Here is a 22,899-nt window from a genome sequence, read left to right on the forward strand (position 1 = left end):
TGGGTCAAGTTTGTCCGACAACATGCTGGAGAGATAATCACACAGTACTCTCTCCATACATTTACACAAGACAGATGTTAGGGCTACTGGCCTGTAGTCCTTTGGATCCTTGGCATGTGCCTGCTTGGGAATCGGAATTATGGTAGATTGCTTCCACTGACTTGGGACACAGCTGGAATCAAGAAGGTGTTGAAACAGTCTTGTGATGACCCCACCTAGCTGAATAGCACAATCCTTTAACACTCTACCTCCAAGCCTGTCAGGGCCAGAGGCTTTATTAGGGTTAAGTTTATGCAAGATGGCAGTCACCAACTGCTCATCAATATTTAAGGTCTCAAGGGGGGTTGACAGCTGATCATCCTCGCAGTGGAAGAGCCCGGATCTCAATCCCATTGAGCACGTCTGGGACCTGTTGGATCGCAGGGTGAGGGCTAGGGCCATTCCCCCCAGAAATGTCCAGGAACTTGCAGGTGCCTTGGTGGAAGAGTGGGGTAACATCTCACAGCTAGAACTGACAAATCTGGTCCAGTCCATGAGGAGGAGATGCACTGCAGTACTTCAAGCAGCTGGTGGCCACACCAAATACTGACTGGTACTTTTGATTTTGAGCCTCCCTTCATTCAGGGACACATTGTGAAACATTTTTAGTTTATGTCTTATGGTGTTGACTCTTTTACTGTTCATACAAATATTTACACATTAAGTTTACTGAAAGTAAAAACAGTTGAAAGTCAGAGGACGTTTCTTTTTTTGCTGAGTATGTATGTATGTATGTATGGTATGTATGTAATGTATGTATGTTTTTTCTTTTCATACAGTGTAATATTTACTATTTGACTGTTTATATTCTTTTAATGCATAGTCTTGGAGATCAGCCACAAAGCATTTCACACTATATTATACTATGTGTAGTTGCATGTGACAAACAATTTGATTACTGCTGCAAATGGAGTACTTCCAAGCCAAATTTTAGCAAAACCCCAAAGTCACATTATAGCTTAACAATATGCTCAGTCTGACATATTAGACATTTCTAAAAAGTTGTGAAAAGGGGTACTGACAGGGTAGCTGAACGCACGCTAAGGAGAACTGGCCGGATCATCTGCTGGCGAGCTGCGTGTTTTGCTTGTCGTTGTTTTAAGAGCTGGGAGCAAGTTAGTGTGTCTCACGGGAATTCAAATTGTCTTCGGAGAAGATCTCGTCTCCCTGTTTCCCTCCACAAGATGTTTTTTTTATATTAGAGAGATGAGAATTATTGAATTCTGTCTTATTGAGTGGTGTATTCTTCAAAAGCACTCTTCCCACCAGCCATAAACCATGTACATTATGTTTACATGAATCAGTTCCCTGACCATGGCAGAGAGTTTGAAACAATTTTAATTAGTCAATGGAGTTGCTTAAAGATGTGAAGATATAGATTCATTATTTTTTGTTTCAAATAGTTGGATGAAATTTAAGCTAACAGTCACTCTGGCAGGTTCTACTTCATCAAGTGTAACTGCAATACAGTGTCTGAAACACCATCTTTTTCCACTTTCTGACTATCCTTGTATTTGGTTAATTTTGTTACTGATAATGCTTTGCTTGCTTTATTGTTGATGATTTTATTTGCTTGTCAATCCTTTGTCCATCCACATCAGTATATATATGATTAAGTTCAGGCACCCTTGCAGTTTATTCACAGAATTTATTTTGTTCCTTGAAATATTTGAAAAAGTTGTCAACATTTTAGATGTTAAATTAGGGCTCACGTTGGTGTTTGCAAAATTTAAATTCTGTAACTCTTCTCAGTATTATGGGTATTTTCCTTGCTCTGAACTGTTTTTTTTTTTTGTTTAGGCACCTGACCGATGTTAAGAAATTTTATTAATTTGAAATGAATCAAGTGACCGCATTTAAAATTATCCTTGTATCAAGCCTATTATGAGATGGCATGGCAACATATTGAAATCCATATTAGAATTGCTCATTAACAGAACCTACATGCATACATACCCTAGATCAGGGGTGCCCACACTTTTTCGGCTTGCGAGCTACTTTTAAAATAACCAGGTCGAAATGATCTATCTACATTAAAAATTATATATATTCATGGCATACGTACTCCGAATCACAATCTGATTGTATGGGTGGTTACCTACCAGGTAACACTTGTGTTTGGTCTGCAAGTCGGCAAACATCCTCCATGGTGCCCTTTTCAGTTGTGAGAAGCAGATCATAGAATGTTGCATAGTTTACTGTCAAATAATGCAAGGAATCCGCGACATGTGTTTTGCCCTATTTCTGGGCTCATCAGGTATACACACTCACTGCACCCCCTCTCGGGGATCGAACCTCGGTGTGTGGTTCGTTTATTTGACAGCATGTAGATCAGGGTAATTACATTCATGATATTTGTAGTCTGAATCGCAATCTGATTGTATGGGTGATTACCTACCAGGTAATGCTTGTGGTTGATCTCGCAACTGAAGAGGGCACCGTGGCGGATGTTTGCCCATTTGCAACGTAAAAATAGACTAACGTTTAAAAAAAATTTTTTGAATGCAACACAATCTACCTGAACTACCTTTCCGATTTACCGGCCGATCGCGATCGACGCATTGGGCACCCCTGCCCTAGATTATCGTAGTTTTTGTCCACAGTATTATTTGCATTGAATAATTAAGATAATGTTCCAGACTCAGTGAAGAAATTCAAGTTGATATTGAAGTTGGTTATTTCAGAAAACAATCTATAACATTCCTCAAAATCACCTGAAGTACTTGCAGGAGTAAAAAGTAAAGATTTTAAGATTACCTTCACAGCCCCTATTTGTCATTAATATTGTAGACATCTAAAACATTCAGCACATTCAAGAAGACAAGAAGAAGTTTTCAGAGATGGAAGAGCTTTTAAAAAATCAACTGAGAATAATGTGGTAAAGCAAAGTGTTTTGGATGGCCAAAAGAAGTATTTTGAAGGTGTGTTTTTTGCCACTGAAATGTTACAAAGTACTGATTGATGGAGTTGCACAAAATTGTGTGCATGCCAAATTCAGTTGTGATACATTTTGGCAAACCGCAATTGTGTGTACATATTTGTAATTGTTGGTATGTTTTTACACTGCACAGGTTTTGTTAACTTTTTTCATGACATCTGTTATAGTCAAACTCTTGCACACTAAGTTACAGTATGTGTATAGACAGAGTAATGCAGTGGCTGGAACACTGGATTTTGAAACACTAGTTTCAGAGTTTATTTCCTGCTGGTGGCTCACAGTGTTACACCAAACCAATCACTTGCTCTGTCTGTGTTGAATTGTTAAAAACTAAATATAAACTAATGTAGTATGTCCTCATCTTGTACATATTTTAGGTAAAGGTATCTGCCAAATATGCAATGATAGTATTATGAAAGTCTTAGAAATAATTGGTCTATTAAGCACCATGATATCTAGATTGAAATTGTTTATTTTTTTTGTTATAAATACAAGTAGAAAGAGAAAACATCAGGTTTTTTGATAATACTAAATCGTAAATGTTTTAGGTATTTTTTCATCACTGATTTTTCTACACTTGTTTTGCACAGAGTGAGCCTAGAATGCGGTTGATTTTGGCCCAGAACTTACTTCGAGATACCCAAGGGGTTATTGAAAGACTAGAGGTAAGAAAGCATTTTCCTTGGTAACTCCTATATTTTGTCTTTCATTATATCAGCATCAGTCATTGATACTACTTTTTTTATTGTTTGTCTTTAAAATATTGTAATTTAATTTAGAATGTTTGTTTATTAGGAAATTTAACACTGCACTGATATATACATTTCAAAATGAAATGTGCGTTAGCTTCAGTGTGGTATTGTAACAATCATGCATTTTGTTTTAAACTACAGTTTAAAAAAAATTACATTTAAAAAATTCTGCATTCTTGAGAAAATTTTTATAAGAGGCCAGCCTCTCTCTTTATTTACAGTCTTAATATTTACAAGTGCTACACAAACCCTCTAAACTTCCTCCAAAGTCCAGGCCTCACACTGCCTCTTTCCATCTCTTCAAGCCTCCTCCACTCCTCTTCACCAAGACCTTGTCCTCTGCACTCCCGACTCCAGCCAACAAATGGAGGGAGGCGGCCCCTTTTATTCCCACCCGCACATGCTCCAGGTGCCTCCTGATTAGCTTCTGGCGGCACTCCCCAGTAGTGGAAGTACTGGCTGCGCACCCGGAAAGACTCTCGGTGTCCCTGGTCTTCTTCCCACCAGCACTTCCGGGTGTGGCAGAAGCGCAGAGGACCAGGGCTCCAAAGGCATTGGGGTGCCCCCTGGCAGTGGCCACGGGCCCCTATAGGGTTGAGCTTCTAAGCTTGGTTCCCGTGGTCCCCAAAGCCACCAGGGCGGTTGCACCCACGTGGTCAGGGGGAGGTGCAAGCCCTCCTCTGGTCCTCCTGGGTGTCCCGGCCGGGTACCACCCCCAACCACCTGTGACAATAAATATATATATAGATATAGAGATATCTCTAGATATAGATATAGAGATATCTCTAGATATAGATATAGAGATATCTCTAGATATAGATATAGAGATATCTCTAGATATAGATATAGAGATAAAGATAAATATGTGCGGTTATTTTTAAGTTTTAGTGCCCTACATTTACCAAGATTGACTCGGGTTGAATGGGAAAATTAAACTTTTTATCAGGATGGGTGGATCAATAGTTAGTATAAAAAATTTAATTATTAACTATAAAAACAAAATATGTATTCCAGTATTAGGACTTATGAGATGATTTAAAATATATAAGCAGTAACAAACATCTAATATATTATGTGGGATATATTGAGAAGACGGCTGGAAAGAATTATTTAACAGTTGTCTTGAAAACAAAGAATAGGAAAACAAATACTTTTTTAATTAAATAGTACTTTTTACTAAGTTTTCTTTCCCAAAACTTTCTGTATTTAAATTCAAAAACTGTTAACAGCAAATTTATATTATTATGTTTTTGTGCCTTTGGTATTATGATGTTTGCATTTTAAATGCATATTATGGATTAACCATTCATTTTTTTTTTCTAATTACAAAAATTGCCTGTTAAAAAGGAAGTTATAAATTGTAACAATTTTTAATGTGTAAACGGTGTGCAAGTACTTGGTTTTAAACCAACTTTGCAGAAATCTCATTTATTGCCTATTTAGAGGAATGTTGTTAACAATTTGAGTGCAATTCAGGAATTGTAAAAAGAATATTGTGTAATTCGTTTTTAAGTTATAATCTTACTTTTAATTGAAAACTATATATTTTCTACTCTTCTGTTTGTTTCTCTTAATAGAAACTGTGGAAGAAATTTACGGGCACCCCCCCCACTGGGTGTCCCGTATAGGCAATAAACACAGACAGGAGAAAGTGTCAATCATTCTTCTTTATTCTCTTAAGTCTTACAAGAGGGTAACTCTTACAGTAGCACATATCACCTTATTAATAAGTGTTACAAAGTAAGATGTGTCTTTTGGGCTCTATTTAAACACTTTATTAATTAGGTCACAATTCCATGGAATTCATTGCATAATCAGAAAACTTCAATCAAGATGATTGATTACATCCAGTTGCTAACAATGTGACAAAATATTGTTACCTTAAATAACCACAATTACCCTGGTCCACTAGGCTGATTGATAGTCCTTCTAGCTTAGGAGTATGTAACTTTTTAGGAGTGTTCATTTTCGTTCTAAATCATAGTTTCGTTCTTTTGTTTGTCAACAGGAAACTTAGCCCGAGCATAACAGAGTAACCTGCCCACTTAAATAATTCAAACCTTTATCATAGTGAATATTAAAATAACACCTTTAGCCTTTAAGCTTAAACTCCGAAGAATATGAGACTACGCACATGCTAGGTGCACACTTAACGCAACTTTTACAAAACTGGACCAAAACTATAATGACTGAAAAATAAAACATACACTAATACTTTGTTATTTATAGACACTTGAGGTAGGCAATGTTAAAAAAAATATAGTTTTTCTCTTTTCTAAAATAGAAATTAATTGGTTGCGTACGTTTTCAACTCCCTTTGGCTACAGATACAGCTTTGTGTGTGCTTCTCACTATTAGTATCATACATCTTTATACTGGGATCTTTTTCCATTCTCTTCAGTAAATTTGCTGAATCTCCAGCTCCATTCCACAAATGCTTAGTTGAACTCAAGTCTGGTCTTTTACTGGGCCACCCTGGTACATTCATTTATTTAGTTTAAAGCCACTCCACTGTTGCATTTGTTGTGTATTTCCAAGTCATTGTCCTGTTGAAATATTGATTGTCTTCTAAATTCTAGTGCTGTTGAGGCTTGTAGCAGATTTTCTTCCAGCATTTTCATACATTTTATTCCCTGTCACTTTTACAAAGAATCCTCTCCATTGCATGATGCTGCCTGCTTCACTTTTAGGAATGTGTTCTCAGTTTGATGTGCTGTGTTAGATTTGTGCCAAATATAGTGCATATCTTTGAAGGCTATGATTTCAGTTTTGGTCTTATTAAAATTGAGTATAAGAACCTTCCATCACTTGCATGCCTTCGGACAGATTCAAACTGAGATATGTCCTCCACAAACCCCCACACCCCTCTTGTCATCTTTTCCCACAAGCTGGGTTTATAATTTGTGCATGTTAGTGTTGTCTCTTGTACAGTTTCACCCACCTCTGTCATGGCTATAACTCCTTTAGAGATGCATCTTGGTGGTTTCCCTTGCTACAGCTCTTCTTGGTGTAGGAATGGATGATTAATTATCAATAAGACAGCCGTCCAGGTTTCTGCAAATAAATGTAGGAATGAGTGAGATTGATCGTGTCCACCCAGTGGTACTCCAATAAACACTGAAAATGGAAAGATGGATTTTAACTTATCAGTCTTGCCTTAGGAAATTTGAGTAATTAATCAAACAATTTGGACATAGAAGGTCTCTGGCATTTAGACTTGTATCAAAGTATCTGAAGCACACTTGGTTTAAGAAACAGAATAATACAACTTACACAACATTTATAGAAATATAACTGCATGTACAAACCAGATTCCAAAAAAGTTGGGACACTAAAAAAATTGTGAATAAAAACTGAATGCAATGATGTGGAGATGGCAAATGTCAATATTTTATTTGTAATAGAATGTAGATGACAGATCAAACGTTTAATCCCAGTAAATGCATCATTTTAAAGGAAAAATATGTTGATTCAAAATTTCACGGTGTCAACAAATCCCAAAAAAGTTGGGACAAGTAGCAATAAGAGGCTGGAAAAAGTAAATTTGAGCATAACGAAGAGCTGGAACACCAATAAACACTAATTAGATCAATTGGCAACATGATTGGGTATTAAAAGAGCTTCTCAGAGTGGCAGTGTCTCTCAGAAGCCAAGATGGGTAGAGGATCACCAATTCCCACAATGTTGCGCAGAAAGATAGTGGAGCAATATCAGAAAGGTGTTACCCAGCGAAAAATTGCAAAGACTTTGCATCTATCATCATCAACTGTGCATAACATCATCCGAAGATTCAGAGAATCTGGAACAATCTCTGTGCGTAAGGGTCAAGGCCGTAAAACCATACTGGATGCCCGTGATCTCCGGGCCCTTAAACGACACTGCACCACAAACAGGAATGCTACTGTAAAGGAAATCACAGAATGGGCTCAGGAATACTTCCAGAAACCATTGTCGGTGAACACAATCCACCGTGCCATCCGCCGTTGCCAGCTGAAACTCTACAGTGCAAAGAAGAAGCCATTTCTAAGCAAGATCCACAAGCTCAGGCGTTGTCACTGGGCCAGGGATCATTTAAAATGGAGTGTGGCAAAATGGAAGACTGTTCTGTGGTCAGGCGAGTCACGATTCAAGTTCTTTTGGAAATCTGGGACGCCATGTCATCCGGACCAAAGAGGACAAGGACAACCCAAGTTGTTATCAACGCTCAGTTCAGAAGCCTGCATCTCTGATGGTATGGGGTTGCATGAGTGCGTGTGGCATGGGCAGCTTGCATGTCTGGAAAGGCACCATCAATGCAGAAAAATATATTCAGGTTCTAGAACAACATATGCTCCCATCCAGGCGTCATCTCTTTCAGGGAAGACCCTGCATTTTTCAACAAGATAATGCCAGACCACATTCTGCATCAATCACAACATCATGGCTGCGTAGGAGAAGGATCCGGGTACTGAAATGGCCAGTCTGCAGTCCAGATCTTTTACCTATAGAGAACATTTGGCGCATCATAAAGAGGAAGGTGCGACAAAGAAGGCCCAAGACGATTGAACAGTTAGAGGCCTGTATTAGACAAGAATGGAAGAGCATTCCTATTTCTAAACTTGAGAAACTGGTCTCCTCGGTCCCCAGACGTCTGTTGAGTGTTGTAAGAAGAAATGGGAGATGCCACACAGTGGTGAAAATGGCCTTGTCCCAACTTTTTTGGGATTTGTTGACACCATGAAATTCTGAATCAACATATTTTTCCCTTAAAATGATACATTTTCTCAGTTTAAACTTTTGTTCCGTGATTTATGTTCTATTCTGAATAAAATATTAGAAGTTGGCACCTCCACATCATTGCATTCAGTTTTTATTCATGATTTGTATAGTGTCCCAACTTTTTTGGAATCCGGTTTGTATATGTTGACATATAAGACAGAGAGGCTGGCTGTTTTACTTGCTATTTACAGTTCTAAATTATCTTGGCACATATAGTTTAAAATACCAAGACTTTTTCATATGTTGTGTGGAGTTTGTGGTGCTGTTGCTTTGTTGTTGCTCCAGGTTCAAGTGGTGAATTCTTCTAGCGTTGGAGTGCAGTCTTCCTCTTTGCTGTGCGATTCTTTTTTGTGGTGTGCAGTGCATTCTTCAGTTAGGCCCTTTGCTATGTTGTCAGCAACACAGGAAGAAGCATTGTTCTTTAGCACAACAGTTTAGATGCTGACGTTCTCTTCTTGAAGTGATCGTTGCTTCCCAGCGTTCAGACTGGCTTACTTGTTTTGGTTGGCAAACAAGTTCCCAAAGAGAATAGTTTGTCATCTTCAGCTCCCCAAGTAAGAGCGACTCAAAGCTTTTCAGTTTTATTGAGGAGGTTTCAGCCATTTTGGAGAGTGAAAGCACTTTTAGTGCCCCAAGACAGTCTCGATAGAGTTCAGTGAAAGGAGTCCAGAGAGAATCTTCAGGATTGTGCAGTGAGTTTCAAGGAAATGTATCATTTTGTGGATTAAAATAATTCAAACTTTGAGATCTACATTTTTTAGACTAAGAAATGTTTTCAGTCATTTTTGAAGAGTGTGCTAAGGAGTGACTTTGGACAGAGTGCCTTAAGGAATCCCCTGAGAGTTCCCTCGAAGTTCCACTAATAGAGCCCGAGAGTGTCCCCAACATTCCCCAAATGGGTTGAGTGTAACTTTTATTTTAAGGTAATGTATAACTTCTGATAGGATTAAACTTTCTTTCAGTAAAAAAAATATCAGTGTCTCCTAATGAGTTCTTCTGTCCATCAGAGTTTTCATTCCATGACTTTTAGCTTTTTGTTCTTGCCCAAGTCTATTTCATGCCTTCTGGATCCAGAAGTCAAGACAGTGCAATGATTTACACCTTTGTTATCTAATGAAGTCTAGGCAGACCCCGGTGCAAGCTTGAGTTCAGTCACTTAGTTTGGAATGCAAGTGAGGGGAGGTGTAGCTGGATGCCTGCATCCCTTTTAAATCTGCTTTCTTAACCCTTAACTAAATCCACTAAATCAGTGGATTTATGGATTTATTTCAGATAGTCCTAGAACATGCCCTACTATTCAGTAATATGTTACATTACATTAAAAACATGTACAATTTGAAATTATTTAAATATTATATTTTACAACATCACAGTATGCATGTTAATTGCCATTGTAACGCTGGTGCCCAAAGTATACCGTGCGAGTACTTATAAGACGAAAAATGGTATCCGTAGTTAAGGGTTAACAGGCATGGTGTGCCACCAGGGCCTAGTAAAATTGGCAGTTCTCACTTTGTCCTGTACTGGCTTGTTTTGAAAAGTATACAGTTCTGGGCAGAAAAATGATTACCAATTTTTAATAATCGAATTTGGTATGCTACCAGATATATTTGGTACTTGGGAAATTCTCCTCCATCGTTTCTGTGATTGTTTTTTTTTTTTTTTGTAAACTTAAATCTGCTTGGTATTTTCCTTGTTCTTCGTGGTGTCGTGTTTTTCTTTTTTTGGAAATACGTAGATTAACTAAAGAAGGTCCCAAACACAGGTGAACATATGTGAAACACCTCAAGTGCAGTCAATTAGACTCTAGTTAAGTAACTGTTTCTTGGAGAAAACAAATAATTTAGGTATTACAAAGCAAGGGAATGGATACTTATGGCATCAAATATAGTAATACTGCTAAATATGTTGAGTGGCCAAAAATATATGCATACACATTACAGTGAGAAAATGCACATTCTGAAAAGTAGTGCCACTTTTAGCATAATTTTTAGTATACAAATATGAAGTGCTGTAAGATGGCTTTCGGTAGTTATTTATTACACAAAAGCAAAAGGAATTTGTCCCATCTTGCCCAGAAAGTTTTAAGTGTGCTTTTATTCTCATGTCCTTTCCCCTAAAAAGCCCAGTTTTTTTCAGGCTACCATTGAATGGTTTGGAAATCATTTTTGTCTGTTGTAATCAGCAGCAGTTTTAGGTAGAGATTGTTAACCTGATGCAACCCTCCTTTGGAATGTACGGTTTATGTTTGAACACCTCTGTGGGCAGATAAGGGTGGTTTGTATTTTTTTTTTTTATATGTCAGAAAACCAGATCTGTTCTATATGCTGTGCTCAAAGTTAATTGATTAAAAGTGCAGTATAAAGGTAAAACAATATCCACTACCAGGTTTTCCTTAATTCAATTAAGTAAGCCAGTTACTTCATTTAAACTATTGAGTACACAGCAAAGATAAAGGCTTCTTTACTTTCTCTGTTATAAAAAATTGTCTGTATTAAATGTATTTTTGTTATGAAACTTTAAGTTTTAATAATTGTTCATTGAATGAATTGAATACAAATATAAATTACATTTATATAGATTCATGAAAGTGTAATTAATGATAACATCAATGTCAAATTTTCAAATATTAACCCCTGAAATCCTCATTTAGAATTTAGTCTGGCAGTATTCAAAGGAAGGATTTGCAAGCATTCTCTTGTACTTAATTGAATAAGACAGTGATTTTTTTTTTTTTTTAATTTCTGTGTCTGTATAATAAGTTTCCACTGTGTATCCATATATCATTCTGAACAGGGTCGTGCTAATGGCTCTTCCCAGGAAGCTGAAGCACATTTCCCTGAAAACCCTTCTGCACAAACACAGCAGTCCCGTTCATTGGGTTCCACTGTTGAAGGAGCAGCTGAGCCAATGGACACATCAACTGCTGCTTCCTCCTCCACTGCAACCACCTCTTCCTCATCTTCCACTCAGACAGAAGGATCTGGGAGCTCTCCCAATCCCCGGCCCAAGTAAAAAATTTTTTTGTTACTTGCACAATGAAAAGAATTACACTATACATGTGTTTTATATTTATACATTTTCAACTTACTGTCTTGTTCAGCCATCCTTCCCCAGCTGAATTCCTTGAAGTTTTGTTTGAACTACGCAGAGTGGAAGATCGATTGCAGCCATTTATTCATCGGACTCAGGAAATTCTTAGTTCTGCCACCAGCTCCGATTATAACAATAATGTAAGTAAGATTGTATTTTATTATTCTTAATTTTTGTCCATCAAAGGTTAGTGTGGGTTCAGTTTCTTACTTGCTTACATCATCATTGATATCAGTAATTCATCATTAGGAGGCAAGGATGGGCTTCTCATGACCTTGTGTCAGATGCTTGCTCCAGCTTTCCCTGCTTTGGATAAGCAGGTTTGGAAAATGTATGGATGGAATGGAGACCATTGCCAGTGCAAAGATAAATGAGAACACAAAATAAATAAATAGATACTTTATTAATCCCAAGGGGAAATTCAGTAACCAGCTGAAGATCAGCATTCTTGTTTTTAATTATTCCTTTGTAACAAGCTCTCTAATAATTGTGTCAGGTAAAGGTCTGGCTTTTACTAGAGAAAGAAAGAGAGCTGTTGACACTGTGGTCTGACTACAGCTTGTTTAAGTGGGCAGTTGATTATGTTTCTAGTTTCAAGACTGCTGATTTTTTTTTTAAATCTTTGAACAAGATTTTACTTATTTCGATTGCAACAGATTTCCCAACATTTATGCATAATTATTTAACACTTTGATGCATTGAAATAAAGCAATCATGTTGATGCTCTTGGGTTAGAATGGTTTATTAAACTGATTTTGTTTTCCATGGTTTATGCCTTCTAACCAAATTCTAATTGATAACTGGCATTGATTTTGGCAATGGCAGTAATTAATAAGACATTTCAATATAATTCCCTTTTATTGCCTTTTTATGTAAATGACAGTTCCTGTCTTTGGACTTGCATTGGTGTAACTGACACACACTATTGATAGAACTAAGTGACAGAATGATACAGTTCATTATTAAGTACAATACTTTAGAAGTAAGTTATTTTATATTAATAAAAGACAGAATTCAAAACTAAAGAGCCTGAAAAACAAATAACATAGGTGATGCTTATTTTAGCTTATTTAAAAGTTTTCTGGAGGACCATACATTTTCTCTTTTGGAATTTCAGCGTGATGTCACCCTTGCTCACTCGATTTTACCTTCTTTGAGAGAGAAAGAGAGAGAGAGCTTATGTTGAAACTCAAAGCTGTCTCATTTTCACTTAAATCAAAAGCTAGTAAAAGCCTGAAGTTTACCTGACACTATTAGCTTGTTACACAGTAATAATTAAAAAGTTGAGTGCAGGTCTTCAGCTGTTTACTAGCTATTTAGTGTTCTAATTTATTTTGGCACAGGTAAAGCAATTTTAGAATACCAAGCCTTTAAAGTCATTACAAACATTCATTTGAACCAGAAACTTTTTTTATTGCAATATAAAACAAACACTTTAAAGGGGAACCTAAATCCTGCTAAATCCTGATGCATCAAACCAGATAAAGAAGCCCATTAGGACCAGTGTGGGAACTCCATTAAAGAGAAGAGCAGTTAGAAATTAGGGTTGCGGGAAGACCTGGGTGAATCCGTGTTTGGACCAGCTGTACTACAGTTGTGCTTGAAAGTTTGTGAACCCTTCAGAATTTTCTGTTTCTGCATAAATATGTCCTAAAACATCATCAGATTTTCACTCAAGTCCTAAAAGTAGACAAAGAGAAACCAGTTAAACAAATGAGACAACAATATTATAGTTGGTGGAGTATTATAAATAAAGTGTCTTGCACAGCAGCTTTCAGTGATGGCCTATAGGACACTACAAAAAATGTGATAGAAAAGCTTAAATTTTTCTAAATTTGCAAAACCTTGAATTTCAGAAAACAAACCTTCCATGTTTGAGGTATGTTTATGACAACAAAACTTAGATAGTACATTTTATTGCAGATTTTTGGTATTATCATCATCATATAATTGTTGTTTAAACAAGAGCCAGTATGATGGAAGCTATGTTTTTGTACTGAAGTAAAATATGACAAAGCACATGACTGTAACTGTTTAGGTCTAGTTAAAATTATTCAAAAATGTCCAGTACCGTCCATAATGTTTGAGACAAAGCCAAATTTTTCCTTGATTTATTCTTCTTCTCTAAAATTTAAAATTTCAAATGCAGACGTGATTAAAGTGCATATTGTAGACTTTCATCTAAGGGTATTTATGCACATTCTGGCCACACCATGTAGAAATTACAAGACTTTTTATACATGGTCCCCATTTTAGGGTACAATAATTTTACAATGGAAGGTATATTAAAGCAGTCATTTATTACTTCGTTGTATTTCTCTTGCATGTAATGACTGCTTGAAATCTGTGATTCATCGATATCACCAGCTGGTGATGCTATGTTTACAGATGCTTCCTCATATGATTTAAAACTCTAATAAAACCAATGTCTGCGTCCATTTAGTATTTAAAAAATTACAGATCTAAAAGATTTTGTCAATTTATATTGTACAGTATCACTTAAGCCTCTTTTCATACCCTAGTTAATTTAATGCTCCTTATTTCCACAATTTTCCAAAGTCGCTTCAGCATCAGAATGTTAGCAGGAGTAGCATCTTCCAGTGCTGTTTTGATAGCATTTAGACCATCTTTAGGAAAGACCATGTACTTTGAATTTCTCTGCAGTGTTTGTCATCACGTAGTGACACAACAGAGCATGTGTACACTATCCGTGCTAATGACACACTGATAATAGCCAATGGGTCCAGTTGGGCCTGGCACAGTTGAGGTTGAAAAGTATAGCATTTATGCATTCGGTACAGAATTCATGGCAGCGCTTTTTATGAATTACAAGAAAAGTAGTATATTAAGACTTGCAGGTTTGCCTCGGATAATGCAGAGAGAGAGAGAGAAATAAATACAGTGATACCTTGAGATACGAGTTTAATTTGTTCCGTGACCGAGCTCTTAAGTCAAAATGCTCTTATCTCAAATCAGTTTTCCCCATTGAATGAATTGAAATGCCATTAATCTGTTCCGGACCCACAAAAAAACACTGCAATTTTTTTGTTACATGTTTTTAAATAAGAAAAATGTATAAACACACAAAACAATAGAATGTACTGCAATAAACTGGTTTTATTAAGTACAGTATAATGTACAGCATTTACCTTGGGGATCAGACGAGTTGAAGAAGCTGACGGAGGTGGTGGAGAAAGGCTAAACTGAATAACTGAATGTTATTCACTGATTTTTTCCCTTTTCGCTGCACCTTCCTCACTTTCATCTGCTGGGGTTTTCGATAAAAACCTGTCCAATGAGGTCTGTTTCATCCTCTCTTTCAGAATGTTTCTAAAATGCGTTAGGCAAGTGCCATTAAATAAAGCTGCTGCACTATCAGTTGTAACTTTTTCAGGATGTTTCTTTTCAATAAAATCAATTGTTAGGCAAGTGTCATTAAATAGCGCGGCTGCACTATCTATTACAATTTTTTCAGGGTTGTCTTTTAAATAAACTCAAACGTTAGGCAAGTATTTTTAAATAGCTCTGCTGCGCTATCAGTTGTAACTTTTTCAGGATGTTTCTTTTCAATAAAATCAATTGTTAGGCAAGTGTCATTAAATAGCGCGGCTGCACTATCTATTACAATTTTTTCAGGGTTGTCTTTTAAATAAACTCAAACGTTAGGCAAGTATTTTTAAATAGCTCCGCTGCACTGTCAGTTGTAACTTTTTCAGAATGTTTCTTTTCAATAAAGTCAAGTGTTAGTGCAGCGGAGATATTTAATGACACTTGCCTATCAGTTGCAACTTTTTCAGGGTGTTTCTTTTCTTTAAAGTTTGAAACTTTTTCCCAAATTGCAAACACTTCCTTTATCTCACTTTATGAGGTAACCTTCTCTGCCTCTGCCTGCTCCACGATACCGATCTCCTGCAGAACCTCCGTATGTTGTCGCGTCTGTAGTTCCGTCAACTCCTCCGTCATCAGTTCCTCTGAATGTGCAGCGACAAGCTCTTTGATGGTTCGTATTTCGAATTTTGGCTCGTAACTCAAGGCAAAAAATCGACCTAGTGATGGCTCATATCTCAAAAAACTCGTACATTGGGGCACTCGTATCTCAAGGTACTACTGTATACACGTATATATAGAGAGACATATGTTGCCATTCCTAACATATCTGTATCTCTGAATTTTACTTGTGTCATTTTAAAATCTCTATTCTTCTGAAATTGAAAGCTAAAAAAAGTTTCTGGTGTGGTAAATACACGTCAGTTCACATTAGTGAGTATCACATGGTCATTATTGTGACAGTTTATAACGTAATTATTTAGTTATTTTTATACATATGTTTATTTTTAAATGGCACGTCTAGAGTTCCGCATGTAAAGTAATGGAAAGGCCATTGTGTTTTGATGTTTGACTGTCAGTACTAGTTTACTTAAATAATAGTTAAGTAACTGTGAATTCTATAATGCCATTTTAAACTGCTGCTACTGTTAGTATTTGTTTTATATTGTACAAATTGAAAGCCCAATATTTTAAACTTGAATAATGGAGGTACTTTTAATAAAAGGCATTATTTTATGTTAAATGGGATTTTCGTTTTTGCCATGTATTAAATGGGCATTGAGTACTGTGGAATTTTACTGTTATGACCTTTGTATTTATGTGATGCATTATAACAGTTAGTAATTTTACAATCCATTTTGTTGAAAACAAACTTGTTAAATCATGTTTCATCTAGTTGGTTTGAAGGTTTTGATTCTGTCATCATGGATCAGGCATTTAATTACATGAGTCCACTTTATGACTTGCTTATTATTTTAGACACAGGAACGTGAGGAAGATCAACGTATTATGAACTTAGTTGGGGAGGCTTTACGTTTATTGGGAAATGCTTTTGTAGCATTATCAGACCTCCGCTGCAACCTATCTGCAGCAGCTCCACGGCATCTACATGTAGTGCGACCAATGTCTCACTATGCATCTCCAGTACTGCTGCAGCAAGCTGCCATTCCCATTCAGGTCAGTGTTCTGTTTGAGTGATGCATTTTTGTATATTCTATATGTAGCTTTGTAGTGCAAAAAATCTTTAACTTTAATTATGCTAATTAATTAAACTAATTTAATTAAATAATTGAAAGTTATAAATAATGTTCTGATAGTCATCAGTTGTATGTGTTACAATTTATTATATTACAGTAAAATGTAGAGTTGCACCAATCTTTATTTTTATATTCTGAATTCACTTGCCAATTTAAAAACAACTTTCTGGTTGATGATTATGATTAATAAAAAAAAAAGCTAAAATTAGTATTACACACAGTGATTAGAAAGTGTAAATTTCACACAGACCTGAAGTAACAAATTGTATTTGGCAGTTTTCTGTGCATCTGTTTTTTTGTGCCTGTTAATCCAATTTATGAGTGTGAGGTACCTGAGTGTGCTGATAGGCTGGAATGTGCTATGTTGACTGTGAATGCATTATTCATTTCATATAGGTCCTTTTTATTCATTTCAAATACTATTATTTATTATTTGAACTTGCTTTGTCTAAAACAAGGTTTTCAGGTGTTAAATTTGAGTATTTTCATGGTGAAACCTGGCTTTTGAATTTTGAGATTTTAGCTGAAACAGCCCAAGCACACAACCTCTCACAGCATGTCCAGAAAGATTTTAATAACTCAGTTAAAAATGAGAAACATAACCAAATATGTCTGTAAAATGCAACTGCTTATTGTATTATTTAAAGTAGGGGAGTCAAACTCAAAAAGGCTTCAGGCTACTATTGGTATTGTCATGTCATACAGTGGCCACATGAATGTTCAAGTACAACAGGAGATAATATTCTTTAAATATATTTTTACTACCATTGCTAACATTTTTTTTCCCCAAATAGCAAACTGTACACTAAATACCTTATTCTTAAATGTGCATTTCTTTTCATTAAATTAACTTAAATAAATTTACAAAACTAACACATGTAATACCTGAATACATTTGAATTTATATTCTATTTCTGTCCAGAAACCTGGCAGTGATTCTGCTCACACAGCCTTGCCACACTTGCCCTAATGGAGTTTACAGTGTAAACTCTGTACAGCTTAAAGATTAGCATCAGTAAACCTACACCCGTACTTGCATTTATTAAAGCTCATAGTTAATAAAAAAGTTTCTCATACAGATATGTGCTTCCAAAAAGGCACATTACCTGACTGAACACTTTGGACAACTCTGAAAAGGACAGAGGTAATTCTCTCAGAAACTGTCCAGTAAAGTCTGCCTTTTCCTGTGCCTCTCTGAACTTAGATTTTAGCTGACTACTAAATCAATAAGTTTCATTTGGAACACACTCCACATCTCCTGAAAATGGGTCTGCAAACAGCTGCAAGATGTTATGGTGTGACCTAAAGTCAGCAAAATGGTGATCAAATTCCTGCAGTGGATTTTCAATAGCAGATGTATATGTATCGCTCCAGAATGCTGTGGGAAATGAGTGAGATTTTTGGCAGAAAGCTGTGTTCTCCATAATTTCAATTTTGTGGTGAAGGCTTTCACACTTTCATAAGCTACTATTGTGACGATGCAGGTTCGCTCCAGGCTCTACTTCTGGGAGCTCTTGAACCCAACACCGTCAGTAATGTCACAGAGATGAGCTGACAAATGAGGACAATTCTCAAATGAAGCCAGGGGTTATTTCCAAAAAGTGCTAAGGTGCTTTTATTAAAACAACAGTTGTGTCCAGACAGAAACAGTCAGTGCAGTGCTCCAAAGTTCCAATATATAAATAAATAAATACAGTGAAAGGTTGGGATAAAAAAAAAAATATCAATAAATAAATCCTTTAAAATCCAAGGTTAAAATCAGAAGTTAAAATGCAGTTTCTAATCGTGATCTCAGCACACCTCCATCTCATCCTCCCCGGGTTACCCATCGCTCCCGTAGCCGGCGGAGACCCAACAGCCACAAGCTCATTTCAGCCAACCTCCGTCTTGGCTGTCTTAAAGACATCACGTCTAGACCGTCCAAGGTCAGCTCTCCTTCCTTCGCGCTCCCGTAGTCGCACCTCAGATCCTTCGGGAGGACACCCGCCTTGCTCACCCCATTCCACCCGAACATTCATTGGGGCAAACTAGCCCTTAGAGCGCAACAGCTTAATGTTCCTTCACGGGGCACCAGCTCGTGCTGTCTCCTCCTTCCAGGTGGCCGGATCACAACTTTCAAGACTGCCTTTTTGTCCTTTAACCTCTTTCTTTTTTCCCTCTTTTCCTCAATCCCTCTCAGTTTCTCAATTCATCTCTATATCCCCTTTCCTTTGTGCCAGCCTGTATATATACACCTGTGTCTCTGTGGGTGCAGTGCCTTAATTACACGCCACAGGAATGCCAATGAAGCAATCGCACCCACAAGTGCAGGTGCACCTCCCTCCAACTACTTCAATTAACTCCCCGCGGCCGTACAATCACGGCCACTGAGAGTGACACTGCTTTACGGATTTAAAACCTGGCCCTTTTTTAAAGCCGTGGACTCGCTATACCACAACTATGATGAGCTCATCAGGACCCTGGAGCTTCAAGTTAAGTATGTTCATCTCCTGTTTAATGCCCACTAAAGAAAGCAAGGTCCATGACCCATTGTGCATCTTCTAAATCAGGAACATCAATTCTACCATGAAATTTTTCACCTCTGTTCTCAACACAAAAAATCTCTCCAGGATATTTTGCCTGCTGAGCCAGAGCACCTCAGTAAAGTACATCACCATAAGTTGACTCGGTTTCTCCTAAAAAGGCTCTGAACTGGTGATGCTGTAAACTCTTTGATTTTAAAAAAATCATCTAGGAAATGATATGTACAGTAAGCATTGCTTATTTAAAATATCCTCACAAGTGATTTATGATTTTCCTGACTTTATCATTTATAGACTGAAGCACACAAAAATTTTACTTTAATGCTTCAAAAGACATTTTAACTCTTCATCGGGTTCTTCTTTCAAAAATGGTGCACTTCAAGAAATTTGATTTGCAGTTAGTCACAGACACTTCACAACTAGCAGTAGGACATCCAACAATGCCATTTTTGCATCATATTTAAAAAAACAAAAATGAGATATCAGACTTTTTGAAGTAACTAAAATGCTCCCATCTTTCAAATCAGGAAACTATAGCCCTGAATGCTATGCCATTGTACAGTTTCTAACTTATTTAAAAATACAAACTACCAAAAACTAAACATTGGGTGCCCAAGTATACAGGTTTACATTATTTAGTACATCTGTGAAATACAGGCATACAATAATAAGCCACTTATCCTAGCCTATCGATTCCATGCATCACTAATTAAATACATTTAAATAGGACATCTGTCAAAATTAAATTATGAATATGCTTTTATCTTTTTAATCATTGCTCCAACAGATTAATGTGGGTACTACTTTATCCATGTCTGCCAATGGCAGGCAGTCTGATGGTCATGCAGCCCCAGGATCAGCACCAGGATCAGCCCCAACCAGTACAGAAAGCAGTGAGCCTCAGGATGCTGCTGGCTCACAAGCCCCTTCCAGTCAAGCTCAGGCCCATCCTTTGGGGACACACGTACCAACCACTCAGCCACACACATCAGCCACATCGTCACAGGCTCCACCCAACCATTCAAGAGTGATTCGCATTACCCACCAAACTATGGAGCCAATGGTAATGATGCAAATGAACATTGATGGTGAGTTTTTGTGTTTTTTGGTTTATTTTGCATCTGAATTTATGCTTGACACTGCTTTAAAAAATCCTATTTCAGTTAAAATCATTACATTACATAAAACAGCCTGAGAAAAAATGTAAAGTGTCTACACTTTATAGTGATAAGTAATATAAATTGTTTAACTGGTGCCTGTTTTTTATTAGTCTAACTACTGTTATACATTTGTACTTGTGCAATTTCTTGCCATTCAGTGTGGAAGGTTTAAGTTATAAGACATGACATGCTAGTAGCCTTAACTTTTGAAAATGACAAAATGCCTTCCTATTGTTTCTATCCTAATCATCTACAACTGGTCACCTTTTAGAGTGTATTTTTTTCTTAATTGCAAGGCATGCTACATCATATCTAGCAATATAATCATACATTTTTTTCAGGATCATTAAAGCATTACTTTTTAGTATCTGTTTGGCTTTTATCATGCCTTAATTTCTTTAAAATTTTATAATTTAAGAAGATATCAGTGTTAAACCATAAGCATAGAAGAACACCTGAATAGTTCTATTTCATTCACAAGTGTAAAATGCTGTTATAGCCTACAACATTGGACTTAAAAAGATCAGAGAAACCACTCCAGTTTTAGCATTCATTCCCTTTACATTTATTTACTTAATGAAGTTAAAATACATTTTGTTATCAATTTTCTAAAAAAAAATGCAATTTTTAAATGCAATCACCTATCTTCAATTTTTGATAAATTTGAAAAAAAGAATGTAAAGCTATTGATAACGAATGTCTTTGTTCTAGTTTTTACCTTTTGTTCTTTTAATTTTGCATAACAGCCTTTGTTTATCTGACTTCTTCCCTAGTAGATTCTGGCCCAGGTTCAGCTGGCACTGGCTCAGGACCCTCTGTACCCTCTGGGCAAAATGGAGGTAAGAAACATTACTATGTTCTTCTAAAATACATATGAAATTAAATAGCTCTAATATAATCAATAACATTTTTGGCAACTTTTTTTTTTTTTTTTTAAATTGGCTGAGAACTCTTAGGCTACTTGTATTCATTTATTATGCCGTGACTTAAAGATTTTAGCCTTCAGCCCCTTTTCCATGCAAATAATTGTCACAAATTGGGATTTTTGATCAATTTAACAAGAGAATTGTTATTTAAAAATATCGTATTCAAGGTGCTGTCCCAAAAAAAAATAAAAATAATAAAATTCCAGAAACGTAAATTAACCCCCACCTACTTCTATTACAGCAGGTAGTCTTTTTGGATAAGCCTTTTTAATTTTGGACAGAGTGATGGAACTAGATTTGCCCATTCATCTTTGGAAAGTCCCTCAAGCTGTGCCAGGTTTTCAGTGTGGTTAATATCTAGACTCTTAATGGCCCCTCGAGGACCTTAGTTGTCTTCATGTTAAGCTGTTCAGTTGTTGCCGAAAAACTCACTTCTCACTTGGAAATGTGAATGATTTTAGCTTTTTTTGTACTCTGGTAATAAGTCAGGTGCAGGGTGACAGCAATTTACCCGGCTCATTAAATTCTAATATGCTTTATCAATGAGTTTATCATTTCATAGAACATGGAAACCAAATAAATGTGTTTTTGTCTTGCACTGTGTCTGTGCAGTTGTAATTAAGTTGTATTTTTTATTTAATACTTTAGGTAGTGCACCACAGATGCAAATTCCAGGACTCCCTGCTGAATTCATGCAGGCAATAGTTCATCAGATAACTCAGCAGGCAGTTTCTATGACAACAGGTGGTCAGCCAGTTCCAGGATTTCAACCTCCTCAAGCTCGTGTCGTCATTACTCGGCCGTCCTTTGCTCAACGACCTCCAAATGCAACTCAGAGGCCCCCAACAATAAACCTGAGGCCACCTCAGACAGCTCAGCCAGGACAACTTGGTCCTCAGGTATATAGGATTGAAAAATAAGTATTGTATATTTCATGTTATACAGGAAGATTCACTTGAAAGCGGCCCCGAATATTCTGTAATAACTGTTGCTAGGACGAAGCAATCTGAATAAAACAATGTGCTATGTGCTCCTTAGTATATGGAGCTTCGAACAAGCCAGGATGCCCCTGCGTCGGAGCGATGAGATAGGCGCCGGATAGCCGTCACAAGGTTTAACCTCTGTAACTTTTGAGTGCATACCGCGCGTACCCCTTCACTCCATCATTCGATTTCTCATCAGGATGGTGGTGTAACAGTATTAAGCAGCACTTCTTCATGGTGCGAACCTGATGGGTCAACAATTCATTTAAACAATGTCAGAATCAACTGGATGATCATGAGTTAATGGAAGGTTGCTTCCAGCAAGGTGGACCAACGTGACACACGTCGGCAAGGAGCATTGTAGAAATTGAGTCCTCCTTCGGCAGCAGAGTAATTTCGAAGGAGCTTTGGCCACCACATTCGCTGGATCTGAAACAACCAGACTTCTTCCTTTGGGGTATGCTCAAAGGAAAAGTCTATCGGAACAAGCCTCGCACTGTGGAAGATTTGAAGGAAAACATCCAACGTGAAATTGCTGCTATTTCCCCTGAAACGCTTGCCGATACGTTCAGGAAAATTGAGCACCATGTCGAAATGTGTCTGGCAGAAAATGGAAACCGCTTCCAGCTTCACATGTAATGCAA

General features: G+C 37.0%; 1 protein-coding gene across 4 annotated transcripts in view; it reads left to right on the top strand.

Moving 5' to 3' along the window:
- LOC120539003 (large proline-rich protein BAG6-like) overlaps positions 1-22,899 on the top strand; it is a 152,521-nt gene that overhangs the window by 80,756 nt on the left and 48,866 nt on the right. For 3 of the 4 annotated variants that reach the window (XM_039768671.1, XM_039768670.1, XM_039768673.1), the window contains 7 exons: positions 3,568-3,642; positions 11,284-11,498; positions 11,591-11,720; positions 16,387-16,584; positions 19,974-20,274; positions 21,120-21,185; positions 21,921-22,171. In XM_039768671.1, coding sequence (XP_039624605.1) covers positions 3,568-3,642; positions 11,284-11,498; positions 11,591-11,720; positions 16,387-16,584; positions 19,974-20,274; positions 21,120-21,185; positions 21,921-22,171 — 1,236 coding nt within the window. The remainder of the gene's footprint in view (positions 1-3,567; positions 3,643-11,283; positions 11,499-11,590; positions 11,721-16,386; positions 16,585-19,973; positions 20,275-21,119; positions 21,186-21,920; positions 22,172-22,899) is intronic. The other variant, XM_039768672.1, reaches the window with a different exon arrangement.

Source organism: Polypterus senegalus, chromosome 11 (assembly GCF_016835505.1).
Source record: "Polypterus senegalus isolate Bchr_013 chromosome 11, ASM1683550v1, whole genome shotgun sequence".
Classification (NCBI taxonomy): domain Eukaryota; kingdom Metazoa; phylum Chordata; class Cladistia; order Polypteriformes; family Polypteridae; genus Polypterus; species Polypterus senegalus.